Source organism: Columba livia, chromosome Z (genome assembly GCF_036013475.1).
Source record: "Columba livia isolate bColLiv1 breed racing homer chromosome Z, bColLiv1.pat.W.v2, whole genome shotgun sequence".
In the NCBI taxonomy this organism is placed as follows: Eukaryota; Metazoa; Chordata; class Aves; order Columbiformes; family Columbidae; genus Columba; species Columba livia.
Genome location: NC_088642.1, coordinates 56,697,084 through 56,713,773, shown reverse-complemented (window position 1 = coordinate 56,713,773; position 16,690 = coordinate 56,697,084). Strand labels below are relative to the sequence as shown.

General features: G+C 37.6%; 1 protein-coding gene across 7 annotated transcripts in view; it reads right to left on the bottom strand.

The window, feature by feature from the left end:
• The window catches only part of PRUNE2 (prune homolog 2 with BCH domain), a 139,598-nt gene that overhangs the window by 21,400 nt on the left and 101,508 nt on the right, over positions 1 to 16,690 (bottom strand). For all 7 annotated transcript variants that reach the window (XM_065045943.1, XM_065045945.1, XM_065045946.1 and 4 more), the window contains 3 exons: positions 6,067 to 6,146; positions 4,953 to 5,153; positions 228 to 404 (listed from right to left, as the gene is read on the bottom strand). In XM_065045943.1, coding sequence (XP_064902015.1) covers positions 228 to 404; positions 4,953 to 5,153; positions 6,067 to 6,146 — 458 coding nt within the window. The remainder of the gene's footprint in view (positions 1 to 227; positions 405 to 4,952; positions 5,154 to 6,066; positions 6,147 to 16,690) is intronic.

Sequence of the window (16,690 nt, the reverse complement as noted above, 5' to 3'; positions counted from 1 at the left end):
CACATGCATATCAGTTTATTTGTTGCTCCTGAAATTGCTTTGTATTTAAAATATAAATCAGTCATTGCCACACTGAATTGAAAGCCAGGTTGATTTCAGCCATGGCTGAAAAATAAACTCTCTCTCTCCTTGCCAGTGTGATAACTGAACTAAACCAGAAGTAAATAATGCTCAATAAATCATGTCTTTTTACATCAATCTAAAAAATGAATTCTGAGCTTTCCTACCTCCATGTGATATGACCTTTTTGTAAGGTTCAATGACTTTCATATCAATTCTTTGTTCTTGTTCTCCAATAACCACCGTTCTCCATAACCTGTTGTCCTCTCGCTCCTCTTCAGCTGTATACTCTGGAATTGATTCAGACTCCTCATTGGAAGCATCCTTAGTAGCAGTCTGCTCTTCTGAAAAATAAAATTGTATATATTACATCTCCTGTAAAAACTCTATATATTTTCTCTGTTACATATATTTGAAATGGAAGACTTAAATTAACTGGATTTTTGCAGCACCATCCTGGATCTGCACTGGTATAAATAAGACCAGAGTTTGATCATGTAACAGTCAGCAAATAAGAAGTTTTCCTTTTTAAAAACTTTCTATCACTATGAACATAAGAACAGTAGCGATTATCACTATGCAGAATAACGTGAAGGGATTTTTGCATTTTTGCATCTAGTTAGTAAAACCGATCAGCTGCTCACTAGAGGGATTGCACTCCAGGTCTTTAAAAATCTTTGTGTTGCAGGTAGGAGAACTATACCAAAAAGCAAAATAGGGAACTAAAAGTGAATATAGTGAAGCTTCTTGTCTAGAGAGGAATTAGCACAGAGCTTCAGCTTCTCAACTTTTTCTCCATTTGTCTCCAGTCTCTTCACACCTGGCACCAACAAACATGAAGAACGCCCTTCTTCTTCTGATTGAGTCATGAGACAAAGGTGACTCCTCATATCCCTCAAGCCCAGTATTTGCCTTCCTTGGGGCCTTTCATTTGCGAATAAATACCAGTTCCCTCCGAGAAGTGAAGTACAGAGCAGTCAGGCAATCAGCCTGTTCCTATGAGCATCCCTGAGAGAACAGGTACATGCAGTTCACAGGTACAATGATCACACTTACACAGGATCACAGTTTCAGACAAGCTGTGGAGTAATTAACAAAATCTACATTTCCATTGCACATTGACAAGATGGCTCCTAAAAATTAATTTAACTGCATTTCAGTTTTTCAAATTTAGTGGCTGGTTACAGAGAAAACGACATAAAAAGTAATTCTCTCCACAGCTGGAATTATTTTATTTCCTTCTTTAGTTATTGTTACAACATATTGGTTTTCCAGTTGAAATAAAAAATCTCTTGCTGAAACATCTTTGCTTTGTGGCTGTATGCATATAATAAATTTATTTTCATAGTAAAGATTCTATGCATGTTATGCATTACACACATTTGAAGTAAACAAATAAAATCACCTCTTCTTTTTTAATGTATTGTTCTGGCTCTGTAGTAATAGGGGCAGAATTTGATTATGTAAATCAATAAGCAAGGTAACAGTAAATAAAGATACAGTGGTATACATGACCTACATGTGTGTACATAAAAAGATGATCAGACATCTTATTAGAAAATACCAAATAGATCTACAAGAGTTAGGAGTAAACTAAAATAAGTTATTTTAACTGACAAGAAGAAGTAAATATGTTTCACGGAAGTCCTCAAATATTTCTATGTATTGGTTTAATGAGAATGTATGATCTTTAAAACACACCAGTTTGTCATAAGAATTAAATCTATTATCTTTACGAAATCAAAACTAAGATCATATACTATGTATATACCACGTACATCTATACACAGAGAACTTATGAGCACACACACATACATGTACTGACTATTAATTTATAAAACTGATTTCTGCATTAAAACCTATGAATAATTCCACCCAATTTCTCAGGAATATCAAGTTCCCCAAAGGACGAAAAATGCTTTGAACTTAAAAAAAAAGGTATATATATATATTGTTTCAGTAGGACTAATGAAGTCTGAATTGCTACTGCTGCTTTTCTTGTACTCTCTGTTCCTAATACAAGGTATTATTAGGGAATAATACTCATGGAAGGTCCCCCTCTCCAAGGTAGATTCCCACATGTGCAACAAAACCTGAGTCTATCATCAATTATTCTTCTTTACCTAATTCCTGCCTGCTGGAATCTTGCAAGCAGTAATAAGTAATATTTCTCCTCCTTCATCATCATCTAACCAACAAATGAGTTAAAAACATATTCAAGTAAAACTGTATTAATGGTGGAAACAGGGATGGAGGATCAAGAAATACATACATGTGCACATATAAAATGACCACATAAGCTTTTTTTCCTTAGGAACTGCAAATAAGGGAGTTTGAAGAGATGTAAGGCTGGGATGAACAGACTGCAGAAGGTGTTTTTTTTCAAGTATGCTATTTCAAATCAGTTTAACAGTTGCTGCTCATTAGATTATATGTTGTGGAAGTATGTGAAGTATGTTTTCATGGCTTCTCAGAGTACAATGCTCATGATGTTTAATAATATATTTAACATTCACTTTTGAGACATCACATATTACGTGACGTTGGGAACAACCTTACAAAATGCATAACCCAACTCCCTCAAAACCTACGTACCTTAATGCAATTTTGTATGATGTTAATCTTGTAAGGGTACCATAGAAAACAATATGAATACTACATGCACGTAGTCAAGCTATGTAAACTTTGACAGGTCATCACAAGGTGGTCCATTTCTTCAAGGATATAGGATCCCCATGGGACGCAATATGCAGCTCAGGTGTGTTCAGAATAGATAGAGGGGATTATCAGAACAGCCTAGGAAACTGGCCGGTCAGCAGGTTTCTCGCAGGGTAGAAAGAACATGGCTGAGGAAGAGAACTGTAGCTGGCAGAAGAGCTTTAGTGAAAAGAGACTGGGCTAGGTAACTGTCAGAATAATGCCAAAACTTTATTTGGGGTTTGAGATCCCTTTTTTATTGGTGAAACTGATTAGGGAGGAGACCTTCACCTATGTGCACATGCAGCTTTCTGAAATGCAATTTTTATGTCATCTGGCGTCATAATCCTAAAAAGCTGATTTTGGAAACAAGAGCAGGTTCTGAAAGAGAAAGTTTAAATTACTGACAAAAAACGCTGCGAAAGTGATGATCAGCCAATTCCTAAGTCAAGTTCAAGCCAAGCACTTCAGTATTTTTGCTGTCATCTATTTTCTTGCACATTGCAGTCATGATGATTCTTTTTCATGATTCTTATAAACAAATGGGTTTCAGTATTTCTTGTATTACAGAGCCATCAGTTTTCCAGCAATGAGGTGGACCCCTGAATCATAACAACAGTCTTGCTTTTCTCAGTTGCCTTTTGCAGTTCGAATGAAACTTCAGCAGTCCGAGTATGACAAGCTAAAAATCACTGTTCTAAACAGTCTCAACAGGTGTGTCTTCTCAGTATTTACTTCCCTGGGATTGGCATAACAGTCTAGAAACACTGATCTGTGGGAGATCATGAGTACTAGTAACAGCAAAGGTTATGCTGCTCCAAAGTCCAAAGATAAAAAAGGCTATTTACCATGCACATAAATAATTCTGCACTAGCTCTTGTGATTACACTCTTAGCTATTAGATTCATGAAATACATAGCCTGCTTATTTTACTGTTGGTCTATTTTGATAAAATGTGATTTTTTTTCTATTCTCTGTTCCTGGGTCATCTAAGTGGAGGACATTTTGCCAACTAAGTATGTCTAAATTCAATCTCCATGACTGGGGCCAGATGGGATACACCCAAGGGTGCTGAGCAAGCTGGTGGATATGATCAATAAGCCACTTGCCATCATCTACCAGCATTCCTGGCTAACTGGAGAAGTCCCAGTTGACTGGAAATTGGCAAACATGACACCAATCTACAAGAAAGGCCAGAAGGAGGATCCAGGGAACTACAGACATGTCAGTCGAACCACAGTGCCACAGGTGGTCATGAAGCAGATCATCCTAAGTGACATCACACAGCACATAGAAGAAAACCATGCAATTAGACCCAGTCAACCTGGGCTTATGAAAGGCAGGTCCTGTTTGACCAACCTGATGTCCTTCTATAACAAGCTGACCTACCTAGTAGACGAGGGTAAGTGAAGTGAGTGAGACAGTGTAAAACAATTTTTAATGACATGAGACAACATTGTTACTATGTGAAGAAAGAATGAAGTATCCGTTGCACATTTCAGTGTTTATCTACACTGCTCAGCTAATCCTGCTGAGAAAGAATATTTAAATTGGTGGAATAAGCAAACCTGTTGTTCCATCACCTGAACTAGCTTTATCATGCAATGCACACACCTTCCATGTCTTAACTTTTCAACTATACATGGGAATAAAAAAAAGACTTTTCTCACTAACAAAAGACCTCTCTCACCATGCCGTGTCTACTTTATTTATACACCGAAAGCTCTTTGGTGCAACTTATGTCAGAGAACATATCTTGCACAAGGTTATATCCCTAAGTACTACTGATGTAACTGTAACCTAGAGCTAGCCAGAGCTGCACAAAGGTGCAGTTAGCAATAGCATTCTCTACAACAGACAGCAACTGCTTTCTGCTTCTTGAATGACTCTTTTCAGGTAAGTCCTATGGTACTGGACAAAGACAGGACTCGGAATTTTATTCTCTCTACATATCTTTTCTTATTTTATTTGATCAGTTGTACTATTTATTTCTACACTTTGCATAAGTAGAAATGTATCACTTTATACAGGGGAAGAAAAGTTAAAAAATAGAAGACAGTAAAAATATCCTGACACCCAGCATTAAATCTCCAATGCTTTGACCATATTCATAGCCTGACAGACATGAGGCAGATCATGTAAGCAGTAAATAAAGGTACAGAGATGAACTCTACATTTACAATCTAGAACAATACCTTGTCCAGTGTACTCGAAAGAGTCTGCTTCATCAGGGGTGTCAAGGTCATCTACGTTGATGTCAATTTCATCTGGTGTATCCAAATTATCATCAGAAAGCACAGACCCTTCACTCTGGTCCAGAGAGAGATTAATATTTGGAGCAGTGAGCTTTATCCTTCTGGGATGGGAACCATTAAGATCAAGAGAATTGGGAGGTTCTGAAAAAAACAGGAAGAAAAAAAAGGACTTCATCTCCTCCACACACAATTAATCTCCCAGATACTTAAGAATAACCTTCAAAGACACTGGGACAGATCAATTTTAGTAACATCAAGCCATTTAAGACCTAACATAAAACACAAATGTCAACATTAATGTTTAAAGAAATAAAACAAGCATATACAGGAATGGCAGATGTAGCTGGGAGCTCTTAAATTATGTAAAATCCAGATTCACTTTTTTGCAATCAGCAGACGAAAATCAAGGTTTGGACATGCTCTGTCCCACAACATTCAAGAATTTAAAGAGCAATATACACATAATTCAAACCAAGACATTGCTGAATCATGGAGAAATTAATCTGAGTGAAAATGCCCTGTAGATATTTGTTTCCTTATGCGCTTGCTGCTATTCAAATGGTGCTCACCTGCAAGTAGCTACATCTTTAGTTTTAACTATACAATGTATTAATCATACAGTAAAAGAAATAAAAATACCTCTAAGTCTCCTAGTCATTCCCAAACAAAAGTAGACTTCGACAAGACCAAAGCTAGGTATGGCTTTGCCCATTGCTACTGCATTGTGAGGCACATTTCAAGTTGTTTTGTCTGACGAATTCTAGCGCTAGCTTAGTTCACTTAGACAGTAGTAAAACATAAGGTAAATAACAGAGACTAGTTCAACTTCACAAGGACTAAATGGGTGATGACAACAATGCACAAGAGAAAATGGCACACTACAATTATCATTTCTCAAGTGAAGAAGAAAATTGACTAAATAAAGTGAAATTAACACTTCTTCTTTTTAACACTGAACTGATTCTTTACCGGCACAGAAACATACTTCTCACTGCATAATTAAATGCCAAGGGAGAAAGTTATAATTAAGAAAATGAATAAAGGCTTCTCTCACCGGGTCTCATCTCTGTGGAACTGGGGCTTAATACACCCTCAGAAAAGGGGATGTCCATTCCCACATCCTCTTCTACCAACCTGAGAGGTAAAATACAAAACAAAATCTTAGAGAGATGCATAGGCTGACCTTGCTACCAATGCCGCTCATGTGATCCCATACAGAACCGAAATTTTCCTCAACATAGCCAGCTCAGAAGTCTGACGACAAATTGATGGAAGCAAGACATGAACACAACTGTTGTAATTCTACTGCGCAGTTCTTAGCTCTTATTTATGCACGTGTCTGTAGAGCCTTTGGAGACTATATGTCACACATAGCTGCTTTTACTTGGATCAAGACAGAGCACTGAATAATAACAGGCTGGCAAACAGCAATCTTTCTAATTTTATACAAATGAAGTTGTTTGCTTTTTGTTGTTGTTTTGTTGGGTTTTTTTTGTTTTTGTTTTTGTTTTTTTTTTTATCATCTGGCAAACTCGATACACAGTTGCTGGGAGCTTCAGCTACTCTTTACAAACTGCATGCCACAGCTAAGAGTTCCATAACAGTCTTTTCATTGCTCTGTGTACAGTTACCACATAGTGAAAATGAGATCACGAGTGGGTTTTTCATTTTTTGATATAATTTGTAATTTAGAGCAATTCTGATCCAAATCAGTAATTTTCTAATACTGAATGTGTTGATGTCCTGCATTGGAAGAGTACAGGAAGCACAAAAATGAGAACCAAAACTACACTGCAGATTTTTAAAGACTAAACTGCTGCAAAATATCCTACCTAGACTCCATTTTTAGGAAGATAATAAGAAATTACATTTAACATACCTACGTAAGACAAATGAAAGGCATTAAGTGGTGAAAATAATAACAAAGGTGTTTGAATGTTTAAAGCAAATTGACTTGAAAATTGTTTTCACACCTATTTTCTATTCAAGTATTTTACAAAATGTTTTCTGGGAAGATGGTTCAGTTGCAGACAGGAAACAACATTTTACATTTTCAGGACAGACTTGGTGGATTCCAAACTCTTTGCACTAAAATGTATGACTCTAAAAAACCCTTCATTTGTTTTGTCAGAACAACACAGCATTTTTTTATTCCACTTTATTTTTAAAAAATATATTTTTTCACAAAAGCTTAAGAACAGACAATTTTTAGACTTTGATTAATAGAGCTGTGATGAGAGCAAAGAAGGTTATTTTCCCTGCCACAACATCAGCTTGCTCTGTTCTGAGTGACTCTGCTGCATGATCTACCAGGCTTCGCTCGCCACTCCTGCAGTTTCTTCCTACTTTGCTTTCTCCATGAGGGCTACAGTCATTATTTTAATGTGTGCAGACATGACTCTTTTGGCCGTCACAGTATGAGTATAATTTCTGTGATTTCTTGTGAATTTCATACAGATTATATTAAACGTGAACAAAAGTTTTCATTGTGCTTAAAGTTGTGAAAGATCTTCACTGCAAGCTCCATACCATCAAATTCCTAATACAGACAGGCAATCTAGTGACTCCAACTTTTCCCATGAGGCCACACAGAATACACACAATATAAAGCTAGGGTCAAACATATTTGTGCTGCTCTACTCATGACCAAGTCTTAATCTTGCTGATTTTACTAGACCGATCCTCACATACTGTAGAGTACGCCTTTCACAGATACAGAGATTAACTGCTTAATGATTTCTACAAAACAGGTCAATTCTGAGAAACGTTTAACTACTATCAAATAATGCTTGAAATATGCTTTCTCTTTGGATGCATAATAGATCTGCAAAGAAATTTGATCAAAGTATCCTGCTCATGAATGAAATGAATGGCACAAATGGTCTGTACTGTACCATTCCCTTTCTATTTTTTTTTTCCTGTTCTGTAGCATCATCTGTGTTCAGAAGCTGTACAGAGAACTGATACACAGAATATCATCACAATTTACTTAGAAAATGTAAATAAGTCACTAGAGTATTTGGCTTTTTTTTGGTGTCTCTTCAATTAATAGTAAATTATGTGTAATGAAGTCTAACTTATTCATCTGAAATTAGAAGAGTCAAATCTGAATTCTCAGGAAACGCTGTAAGTAACAGCCAAATAAGGTAAGAAACCATAGTGGTAGAAACAGTGTGGAGAGAGGATGAATTCCTCTAAATTGATGAATTCCTCTATTCCATTCTAAATCCACATTAAAATTTTATTTGGTGCTTATTAACCTTTCAAAATATAAAACTATGAAAATGTATTGAATTAAAGCAGCTCAGGACTACTCAGATGATGATTTATTGGTACTCAAGGGTGTACAGCCTGGCTGTACAGTATTTTGATACTAACATATAAACCAGGGGTGTCAAACTCATTTTCATCGGTGGCCACATCAGCCTCGTGGTTGCCTTCAAAGGGCCAAACGTAATTTTGGGACTGTATAAATGTAACTACTCCTACATATACAGCTTATGTGGCCCCCGGTGAAAATGAGTTTGACAGCCCTGATAGAAACCATTAATTTATAAAATCTCTTACAGCCTTATCACACCAAATGACAATTCCTTACTGAAAAAGCTTCAGAAATCACTGCAGAAAATTATTTGAAAGGAAATGCTCTTCTTTCCAGTTGTGTAAAGAGTAAGCTACAGGAAGACAGTGAATTTTCAGTCTTTCTGTATCAAAAAGAGATAGTATTCTCTGTGGTAAGCCTGTAAAAATGTTTGAGCAGAATGTAAATCTCCTCCTCTGTGTGATAAAAGCATGACTGCGTTTTATGTACTCTATCCCTATATAAACAATGACAATTATCATCTGAAAAAGTCACTTCCCACAAGTAATCTATTCAGAATTTTGAGAGTTGCCTACAATTTTTGCAATGCCTGGGACAGAATGGTCGTAAGTCATGACATTTCAGAAATTGCCTCAAGACTGCTTTTCACCCTGTGGCACCTTCATTTTTTTTTTTCTTAATGCATATGTACTTGGAGCTGGCATTGCTGCTTTCTCTGGGATCTCTTACACTTTAACAACATAAATTTAAAATGTTTTTTTTCTGCTTTAAGTGGGAGCACTACAGTTGAGTTAAATTTTATATTACATTTGTGTTTACAAGAATGGTACATGTCCAGGGAATTTAAAGATAAATGTGTTCCTATCCTTTTGTTTGAATTTCTACTGAAATACAGATACTGCTATAGGCAATATATTAAAAAAATACCCCTCGCTTAGGGATTACAAGTAAACAGCATCAGTATTTGTATGAGAATCTCTAATTCTATACTGATGACATACTGTTTTCAATGTTAAAAATCAGCATCGTTCATATTGGGATATTTGATTTGGGAAGCAGGAGTCTGCAGTCTTGAAATATCTAGGACAAGGCAGCGCAGTTAAAAATCAGTTACCAAAAGCATTGCTGACACAAGGTTATCCATTCCATTTTTAATTGCATAAAAGATGGTATAACCTTTCAGAATTTTTTTAGCTGGGATTAGATGGGTTTTGTTTGTTTGTTTGTTTGTTTTGTTTTGTTTTTAATTATGTCAGGTTTTAATTTACTGTCAAATAGATAGTCAAGAGGGCTTTTGCAGAAGAGAGACTTTGACTCTGGAGTTAGTAATGTTTCTCAAGATCCTTTGTGTTTCAACCAAACAGATTAAAGATTCCTTGCTAGACATACACATTCCATGCTCGGTGACAGTTCATGTCTTTTAAAAGCCATAGATAATATTTGCTCAGTCATGAAATAACAGGTAATACAAGCATTTTTCAAATCTGGTGGGTTTAGAAAGCCAGTCACGGAGCATGGCTTCTGTGACATTGTAGCTCAACATATGGCTCCAGACTCCCCACTGGTGTGACAATGAGCAAGACATGGACCAAGTTTGTTTTCTATACACATAGTTCCCCATTCTCTGATGGATTTTGAGGGCGTGCTATGCTGGGCAGCTCAACACCTTGCAGAGTAATTTCTGGCTGTGCACAAGCTCTCATCAGATCTCAGCAGGAAACCTAGTAATGGAAGATGGACTCCAGAAACGTAAATTAAGCAACTACCTCCTCGTCCTTTCCCACAGACTACTTCACATACTTCCAAAATTGTGTTTTACCGAATTCCTTGCCTTCTATACAGGTGCAACTGATGCCATGGATGATGTGGCCAAAAGTTTTAGAATAGGAAAACAGGTTTTTTTCCTTTTAATGAATGCTCCTTGTTGAAGAAGTAAAGTTACTTTAGAAAGCTCCATTCTAAGCGTGTATGATTTACTGGATTGATAAAAAAGGGGATCTTTCACTTGGAACAGAGGTCAAAGTCAAGTAAGCTTTTTGTGTCATAAATGACTTCTTTTATGTGGTACACAGACCAGTTATTTAAGGATCAGCTGCACTGAGAGTCACATTACTGCATATTTGCTTTGATTATTCAGGTCTACATACTTGTTCAGAAGTAGCCGAAAACCCCCTGTTTCTCAAAGGCGGATCAGAGACAAATACCAAATTCTCAGGAGAAGAGAAGAGCAAAGCTGGAGGCTGAAATAATTTCCTTGTTCTTTCTTGGTTCAGACACTCTTACAGCCCAATACATTAATAATCTTGAAATAATTTTTAGTGCCCTCTCAAACCAGTATTTCTCAGAATAAAAGTTATCCTTCCTGACTTTTCTAGGTACAACAGCATTCTGCTATTTTGGAAAGAGCAGCTCTAAATATTTGCAGCAATATATCGTAATCCCTATGGGCTGTGCTGCCTCACCCTTGTGTCATATGTGATATATCATCAATTTTCCAAGCTCCTCTGCAGCTACTACATATCAAGAAGTTTATTCATTTGGTCTAAAACAACTAATCTCCCCAGTGGGCTGCTCTGAATGTACCTGTGATGATCACCTTTCCAAAGTTAATCCCTACACTCAAACCCACAGCTTGCTCACCAGCCAGTCTTTAAATTATATACATTTTCCAGGCTTCTGTACTTAACAACGCAAAAGTTTAATCTTAAGTGGAGCCCAGCACTGCCAAACACTTTTCCTAGGTAAGTAAATCATGTTTCTTCCATGCTGCTCCTTCTATACACAGAAATACTTTTATACTTAAGTTTTAACCAGATATTGAAGGTTTGTATAAAGTTTCAAAGCATGATTAGCGAAAAGAATGACATGAATGAAATCACCTCAGCTTATGTTAATACACACTTATTTTGGAAACTAAATGGGAGGAGGGGAGAAGTAGTACAATGAAAAGGTTATTCAGAGTCCAGACTTCTGGTTTTTACATACTCTCAAATTGCACACATTATGAACATAAGCCCTGGTCTCAGCTGAAATATAAGTCCTGCTTATAGCCAACTGTCTCACTGGTTTGCAGTAAAAAATTGAGCTGTTTTGAGGAAGAAGGCATGAACTGTGAAATTTTAGGTACAAAAACAAGGTAAAGGAACTTAAGTTCCTCCTTGGGTCACTCTTGCAGAACGCAGCTCAGCACAAAGTACTTTGCCTTTGAACCCCACCTGTCCCCACCCTGTAACATCACCCTTGTGCAAGCACAGAGACCAGGAAAGGAGAAACAAGAACTTGAGGGACTGGACACGACAGTGCAGTATTTTCTTTGGAAAGTATGAAGAAGCCCTTGGTGTTTATCCAGTAACACCTCTCCACTGACGTTCAGCACAGCTCCATCTGCCCTTACGATGAAGCAGGTTCAGTGTTTTGCCACGCCAAGGCCAGAGTACACAGCACCTTTTGTAAGCCCATCTCTGGCCTTTCCACTGCCACAGGCAACCTACTGATGGCTCTAACAGCGTTTTGATTGCTCCACCCAGACAATGTCTAACATCTTTTGGACCAAATGCAAATGCTGTTTTTCCATAGTCAGAAGCAATAAAAAGCCTCTGAAGCAGAGTGTAGGGCAAATCTTTTAGCACTCCACAAATCAGAATTTACATGAAGGAAGAGTTGACAGAAAGTGTTTTCTTAATTGCTATGTTCCTCTTCAGTTTACAATTCTTTGCTACATAAATTTATATAAATTTAAAGCCAAAGTATCTCACCAGATAGCTTACTTACAAGGGATGACTTGCTTTCATCCATCTCTGTAGCTACTCCAAAATTCATCTCACCTCATACAAAAGAAGAGCAAAACCCACTCTGTTATCACAAATGCTTGTCACATTATTGAATATTTAAAAAAAGAAACTGGTTTGATGTTTTGCATATTATCCAAATAAAACATCTTTCCCTTTCCTTCATATGTGATATATGTGTGCTTCAAGCTTGTGGCTTGTAATTGCTGTTTTATTTCTATTCAGAAACATAAGTCACAGGTTTGCAGACCCTTGCTAAAATAGTATGTTTTAAAATAACAGCAATTATCTACTTTCTGAAATCACTACTCTCTCTTGGAAAGATCAGAAGAGACAGAACATATTCTGTCTTTTGTTTTAAGTAGAGGGTGGTTCTTCTGGTTATAGACACAACTCCATAAACTATGTCATAACTGAGACGTGTTATTTCAGAGACCTTTAATGCTAATGGACTAGTAACAAATCCTAATTTTAAAGTGCAAGTGTTTGCATTTTGATACTTATCACCCATGTAAGGTGGGTAGAAATATTCTACACACAAAGTCAGAGAACTGTTGAACATACCTCAATATCATCTGTTTCTATAGCCAAAAGAAGATGCTATAGGAAATAAAGCATTAGTATAAAATGTTGAAAAATACAACCTGACAAAATACGGGCTTTAGTCTGAAGAAACTTTGATGAAAATACGCAGTAAGAAATGGAGAAAGAAGCCAGGAACATTAGTCCCAAATATCACAAGTGGATTCTGCACTAAGAGAAGAAACCCACTAGCAAATGCACCCACTAAAAACAACACCTGGAGTTACTTCCTAAAACTAGTGCTTTGCTACAAAACTCCCAGACAATAAACAAAAATTCCTACAGTTGCCTCTCCAGAGATAAAGGAGACTGCTGTGTGAATTTTTTTGGTGCAGCAGAATTAATGATCCTTAAACTGTAACAGAGTATGCAAGAAATCAAAGTGGCATTCACTGTGCAGGTTTCAGTCAATATCAGTCTGAAAACGAGCATATTGGAAGGAATCAACCCCAGGACATCTGAGACTAGAAAAAAGTCATTACTTTTACTCACAGCTGTACAAAATAATCATACTGTATACAGGTAGCTTGTAAAAATGGATTAATTTTGTAACATCCCAAGAGCTGCATTTAGCAACCATATGTTAGTATACTAAATTAATTGTGTTTCTATTGCTATTTATTTGGTAGCTCTTAATCACAAATTAGTTCAAGAAAAATGTATAGACTAAACACTGGAATTTATGCATAGCATGAGACTTTTATTCCCATCTCTGGATGCAAACAAAACAAAAGCCCCAAAAATTGTCTGTGATGTTTTGTTTGACCCAAACACTTTATCAATCAGACATCTGTGCAAATATTAACTAATCATTGTCATACTGCTGCACAGTACATAAACACATGCTGATAGTGCCATTTTACAAAAAAAAAAGTCACATTCTCAACAGTGACAGAACAAACCATCGCTAAAAAACAGTAGAAGTCATAACCTCCTAGTTTTTCATGCTTTACTCTTCAGATTTAAAGTTTCTTTCACTGATCATACTGTTACTTGATGTTTCCATGTGATTTTTTTACTCCATTTTCACCATCAAAGTTGTATGAAAAAGTGAGGCATGTCTGTGAGAAGTAATATTGTGCCTGGAGGAAAATCCTGTATTCTAGCCAGAAGATCTGAAATGTTTGCATTTCAGTATGATAGTTGAAAACGTTTTAAAATTCTTGCTTTGGGCCACTGAACATATTTTTAAACCATTCTTTATTAAAAATGTTTCCTAGTTTCCAATCAACTTCGGTGTTAGTATCTGTTTCTCTAGCCATCTTTCTCCTTGTTCCTCTTCTTAAATCTATACTGTAAGCCTCCATTTTTTCCAGGTCGCCACTCATAATGGTAGGCTCTCCTGTCTGTTCTTATGCTTTCAAGACTGTTGAAATGTAAAAGCTGCTATTCTTGAGCACACACTGCTGCTTTCACTGCTGCTAGGCAGCCACTGGCTGTCTGTCCTGACACCTTGCCAGCTCCTTGCCTGTGTCACAGGGCAAGAGCAGCAGGAAAAGCCAGGGAGGGATGCAGGGAGACAGAAAGACTCATATCTAAGTAAACAGATGAGTGATAATGGGATTCACTAGGCTATTTCAGCAACCTTATGTATATGCCTATGGATGAGGAAAGCTAATGGAAGGAACCCAGGGCTCCAGGCTTCTTCAGTCATCTGTAACTTCCAACTGCATGAAATAAAAGGGCATCTCAACATAGAATGAGGGAAATGGGATTTGAGTCCCAAACCTAGATGCCTTGTTGACATGGGGTCTTAGGAATGCAAGCCAGGCTGATGGTGCCTGCAGCAGATCCCAGAACTTGCAAAAGTCTCTTCCTAGAGATCATTCACCAGCAGGTCATAGGATGCTACAGAAAAAACAGTGCAAACAGATGACCAACTAGTTATTACTTTTTCTTCTACTGTCTGCATCCCCGAGCATTATTAACCACGCACCATTCGAACACTGCTTTAGACACAGGACAACCAGTCCTTTCTGGGACTTTTCAGAGCTGCTAGTCACCTGAGCACTGGGCATTTCCAAACATTATTTCATACACCTTGGAAAACAGCTTTATGAGTTAAAGAAACAGAATTATTCACTGTAACAGAAGAGAAACAGAGCAGTTAACTTTGAGAGTGTCTGTTAATTGTGAGTTCCTGATATGTGTTGCCTAATAAACTTTAGCTTTTTTTCTAAATATGTAGTGTTTTATAAAATCTTCTATAAGCCACTACTGATCCTCACAACTAGCTGTCACTGAAAAAGATGGGTATAGTCAAACCCCAGTGGCTTCACTTTGGCATCCAGAAAAAGAACAAATTAGTGAGGGGTCAGAGGAGAAGGACATGTGCAATCAAGCAGCAGCTGACTCCTCATGACCTGCCTCGCACCACATAACAACTCCACGGCATGTACACAGACAGGAGACAATTCTTTAGGGCAGTGTCATCCAGCTGTACCCACAAAACAGCACTGCCTCCAAATATGCCTCTTACAGTGAGGTTCAGAGCCTGTGTAGGCATTTCCTAGTATTGCCATTTTAATATTGTTTTCTTAAGTCAATATTTTGCGTGCAAAAGTAGGTAGAGAGCAACAAATTCTGATGTAGAAATAACATGCTATTTAACATCTATTGCTCTGCTTTGGCATTGCATTCGCATACCACCATATGGTCTTGCCCTCAGAGCAGGGGTTCTCTGTTACGTGCCTAGCTCAACACTGCTTAATCTTTACTGAGCCAGTGGAAAATTACTGGAATTAACAACACAAAGATGGGGAGCCTGTGTGATGGGTGCTCCTCCACCAGCGTTGGAAGATCACAAGGTCTGGGCATGAGCTATGTAAGTTCAGAACCGTATTAGCATTTAGAAGGCTTATTTAAACTTATCTGATCTGTGCTCTTCATAAATGTTGTTAGTATTCTACAAATAACATCTAAATGATCTATTAATCACCAACCACTGTTGAACAAACACTACAAATACAGTGTAGCAAGGCAATGCCAGCAGAGAAAGTAGGAGTTAAATCAATCTGACACGAAAGGTCCTAAAGTGTAACCTGAGAAAACATTTTGTTTGAAAATTGTATTTCTAAAAATGTATTAAAATGCCAGGCTGCCCCAGTTTTGTTAAAAACAAGATCAGTTTCTCTTTTAGTGAATTTTCCTCTCAGCTAAGTGCCTTCTAAGTGCCTGCATATTTTTCTCAGTACTTGGTGCTGATAAGAGGACCAATGGAATGCTGAAGAAGAGCATGATTAGATTTATTACTATGGTAACCAATGTTAACTGATAATGGGACATATTTGGAAGGAGGGGCAGATGGAACAGGTGACACATAACTGATCAATGGAGTATTCCATCCCATAATTGTCATTCACTCTATATAACATGGGACCACAAGGGTCTCATCCCTCTTCGACCATGGCCAGCATCTAAAGAGGACCCTCTTTGCATGTCTGTGATCTATAGGTCTTAGGCCCTTCACCCCTGATATCCAGTTTCTGGTTTGCTGTGGAGTCCCACCCATGACTTCTGGGTACCGGCCCTGCAGTTGCTGGAGCCACCAGCTCCCAGCTCCACCATCACTGGAGTGACGCCAACTCCATATCAGGCATTCAAGATTTTTTTTTGTATATTTTGTATATATTCTATATTTATTAGCAGCATTAGAAAAGCCTTTAAAACCCTTCCAACTTGAAGTCTCTCTTCCTTATCACCTTTCCAATCTAAGGAAAGGGTGGGGGTAGGGTAAGGGGGTAACAGGGAGCATCTGTCACGGTTTATTGTCGCCTTGCTTTAAACCTTGACACAGGCCTAATCACAGATCTGGGACCCAATTCCCAGATTCCCCACCCGATTCCCACCTTCCCCTCTCACTGAACAATTAATTATTCCTCGAGAAAAAGTCAGTTTTAGATTTTCTCACTTTAAAACCAGTTTTCCTTCCAGCATGTGTGGTTCACAGCGACCATTTTGCTGCCATACTGTGCTGTCAAGACAGA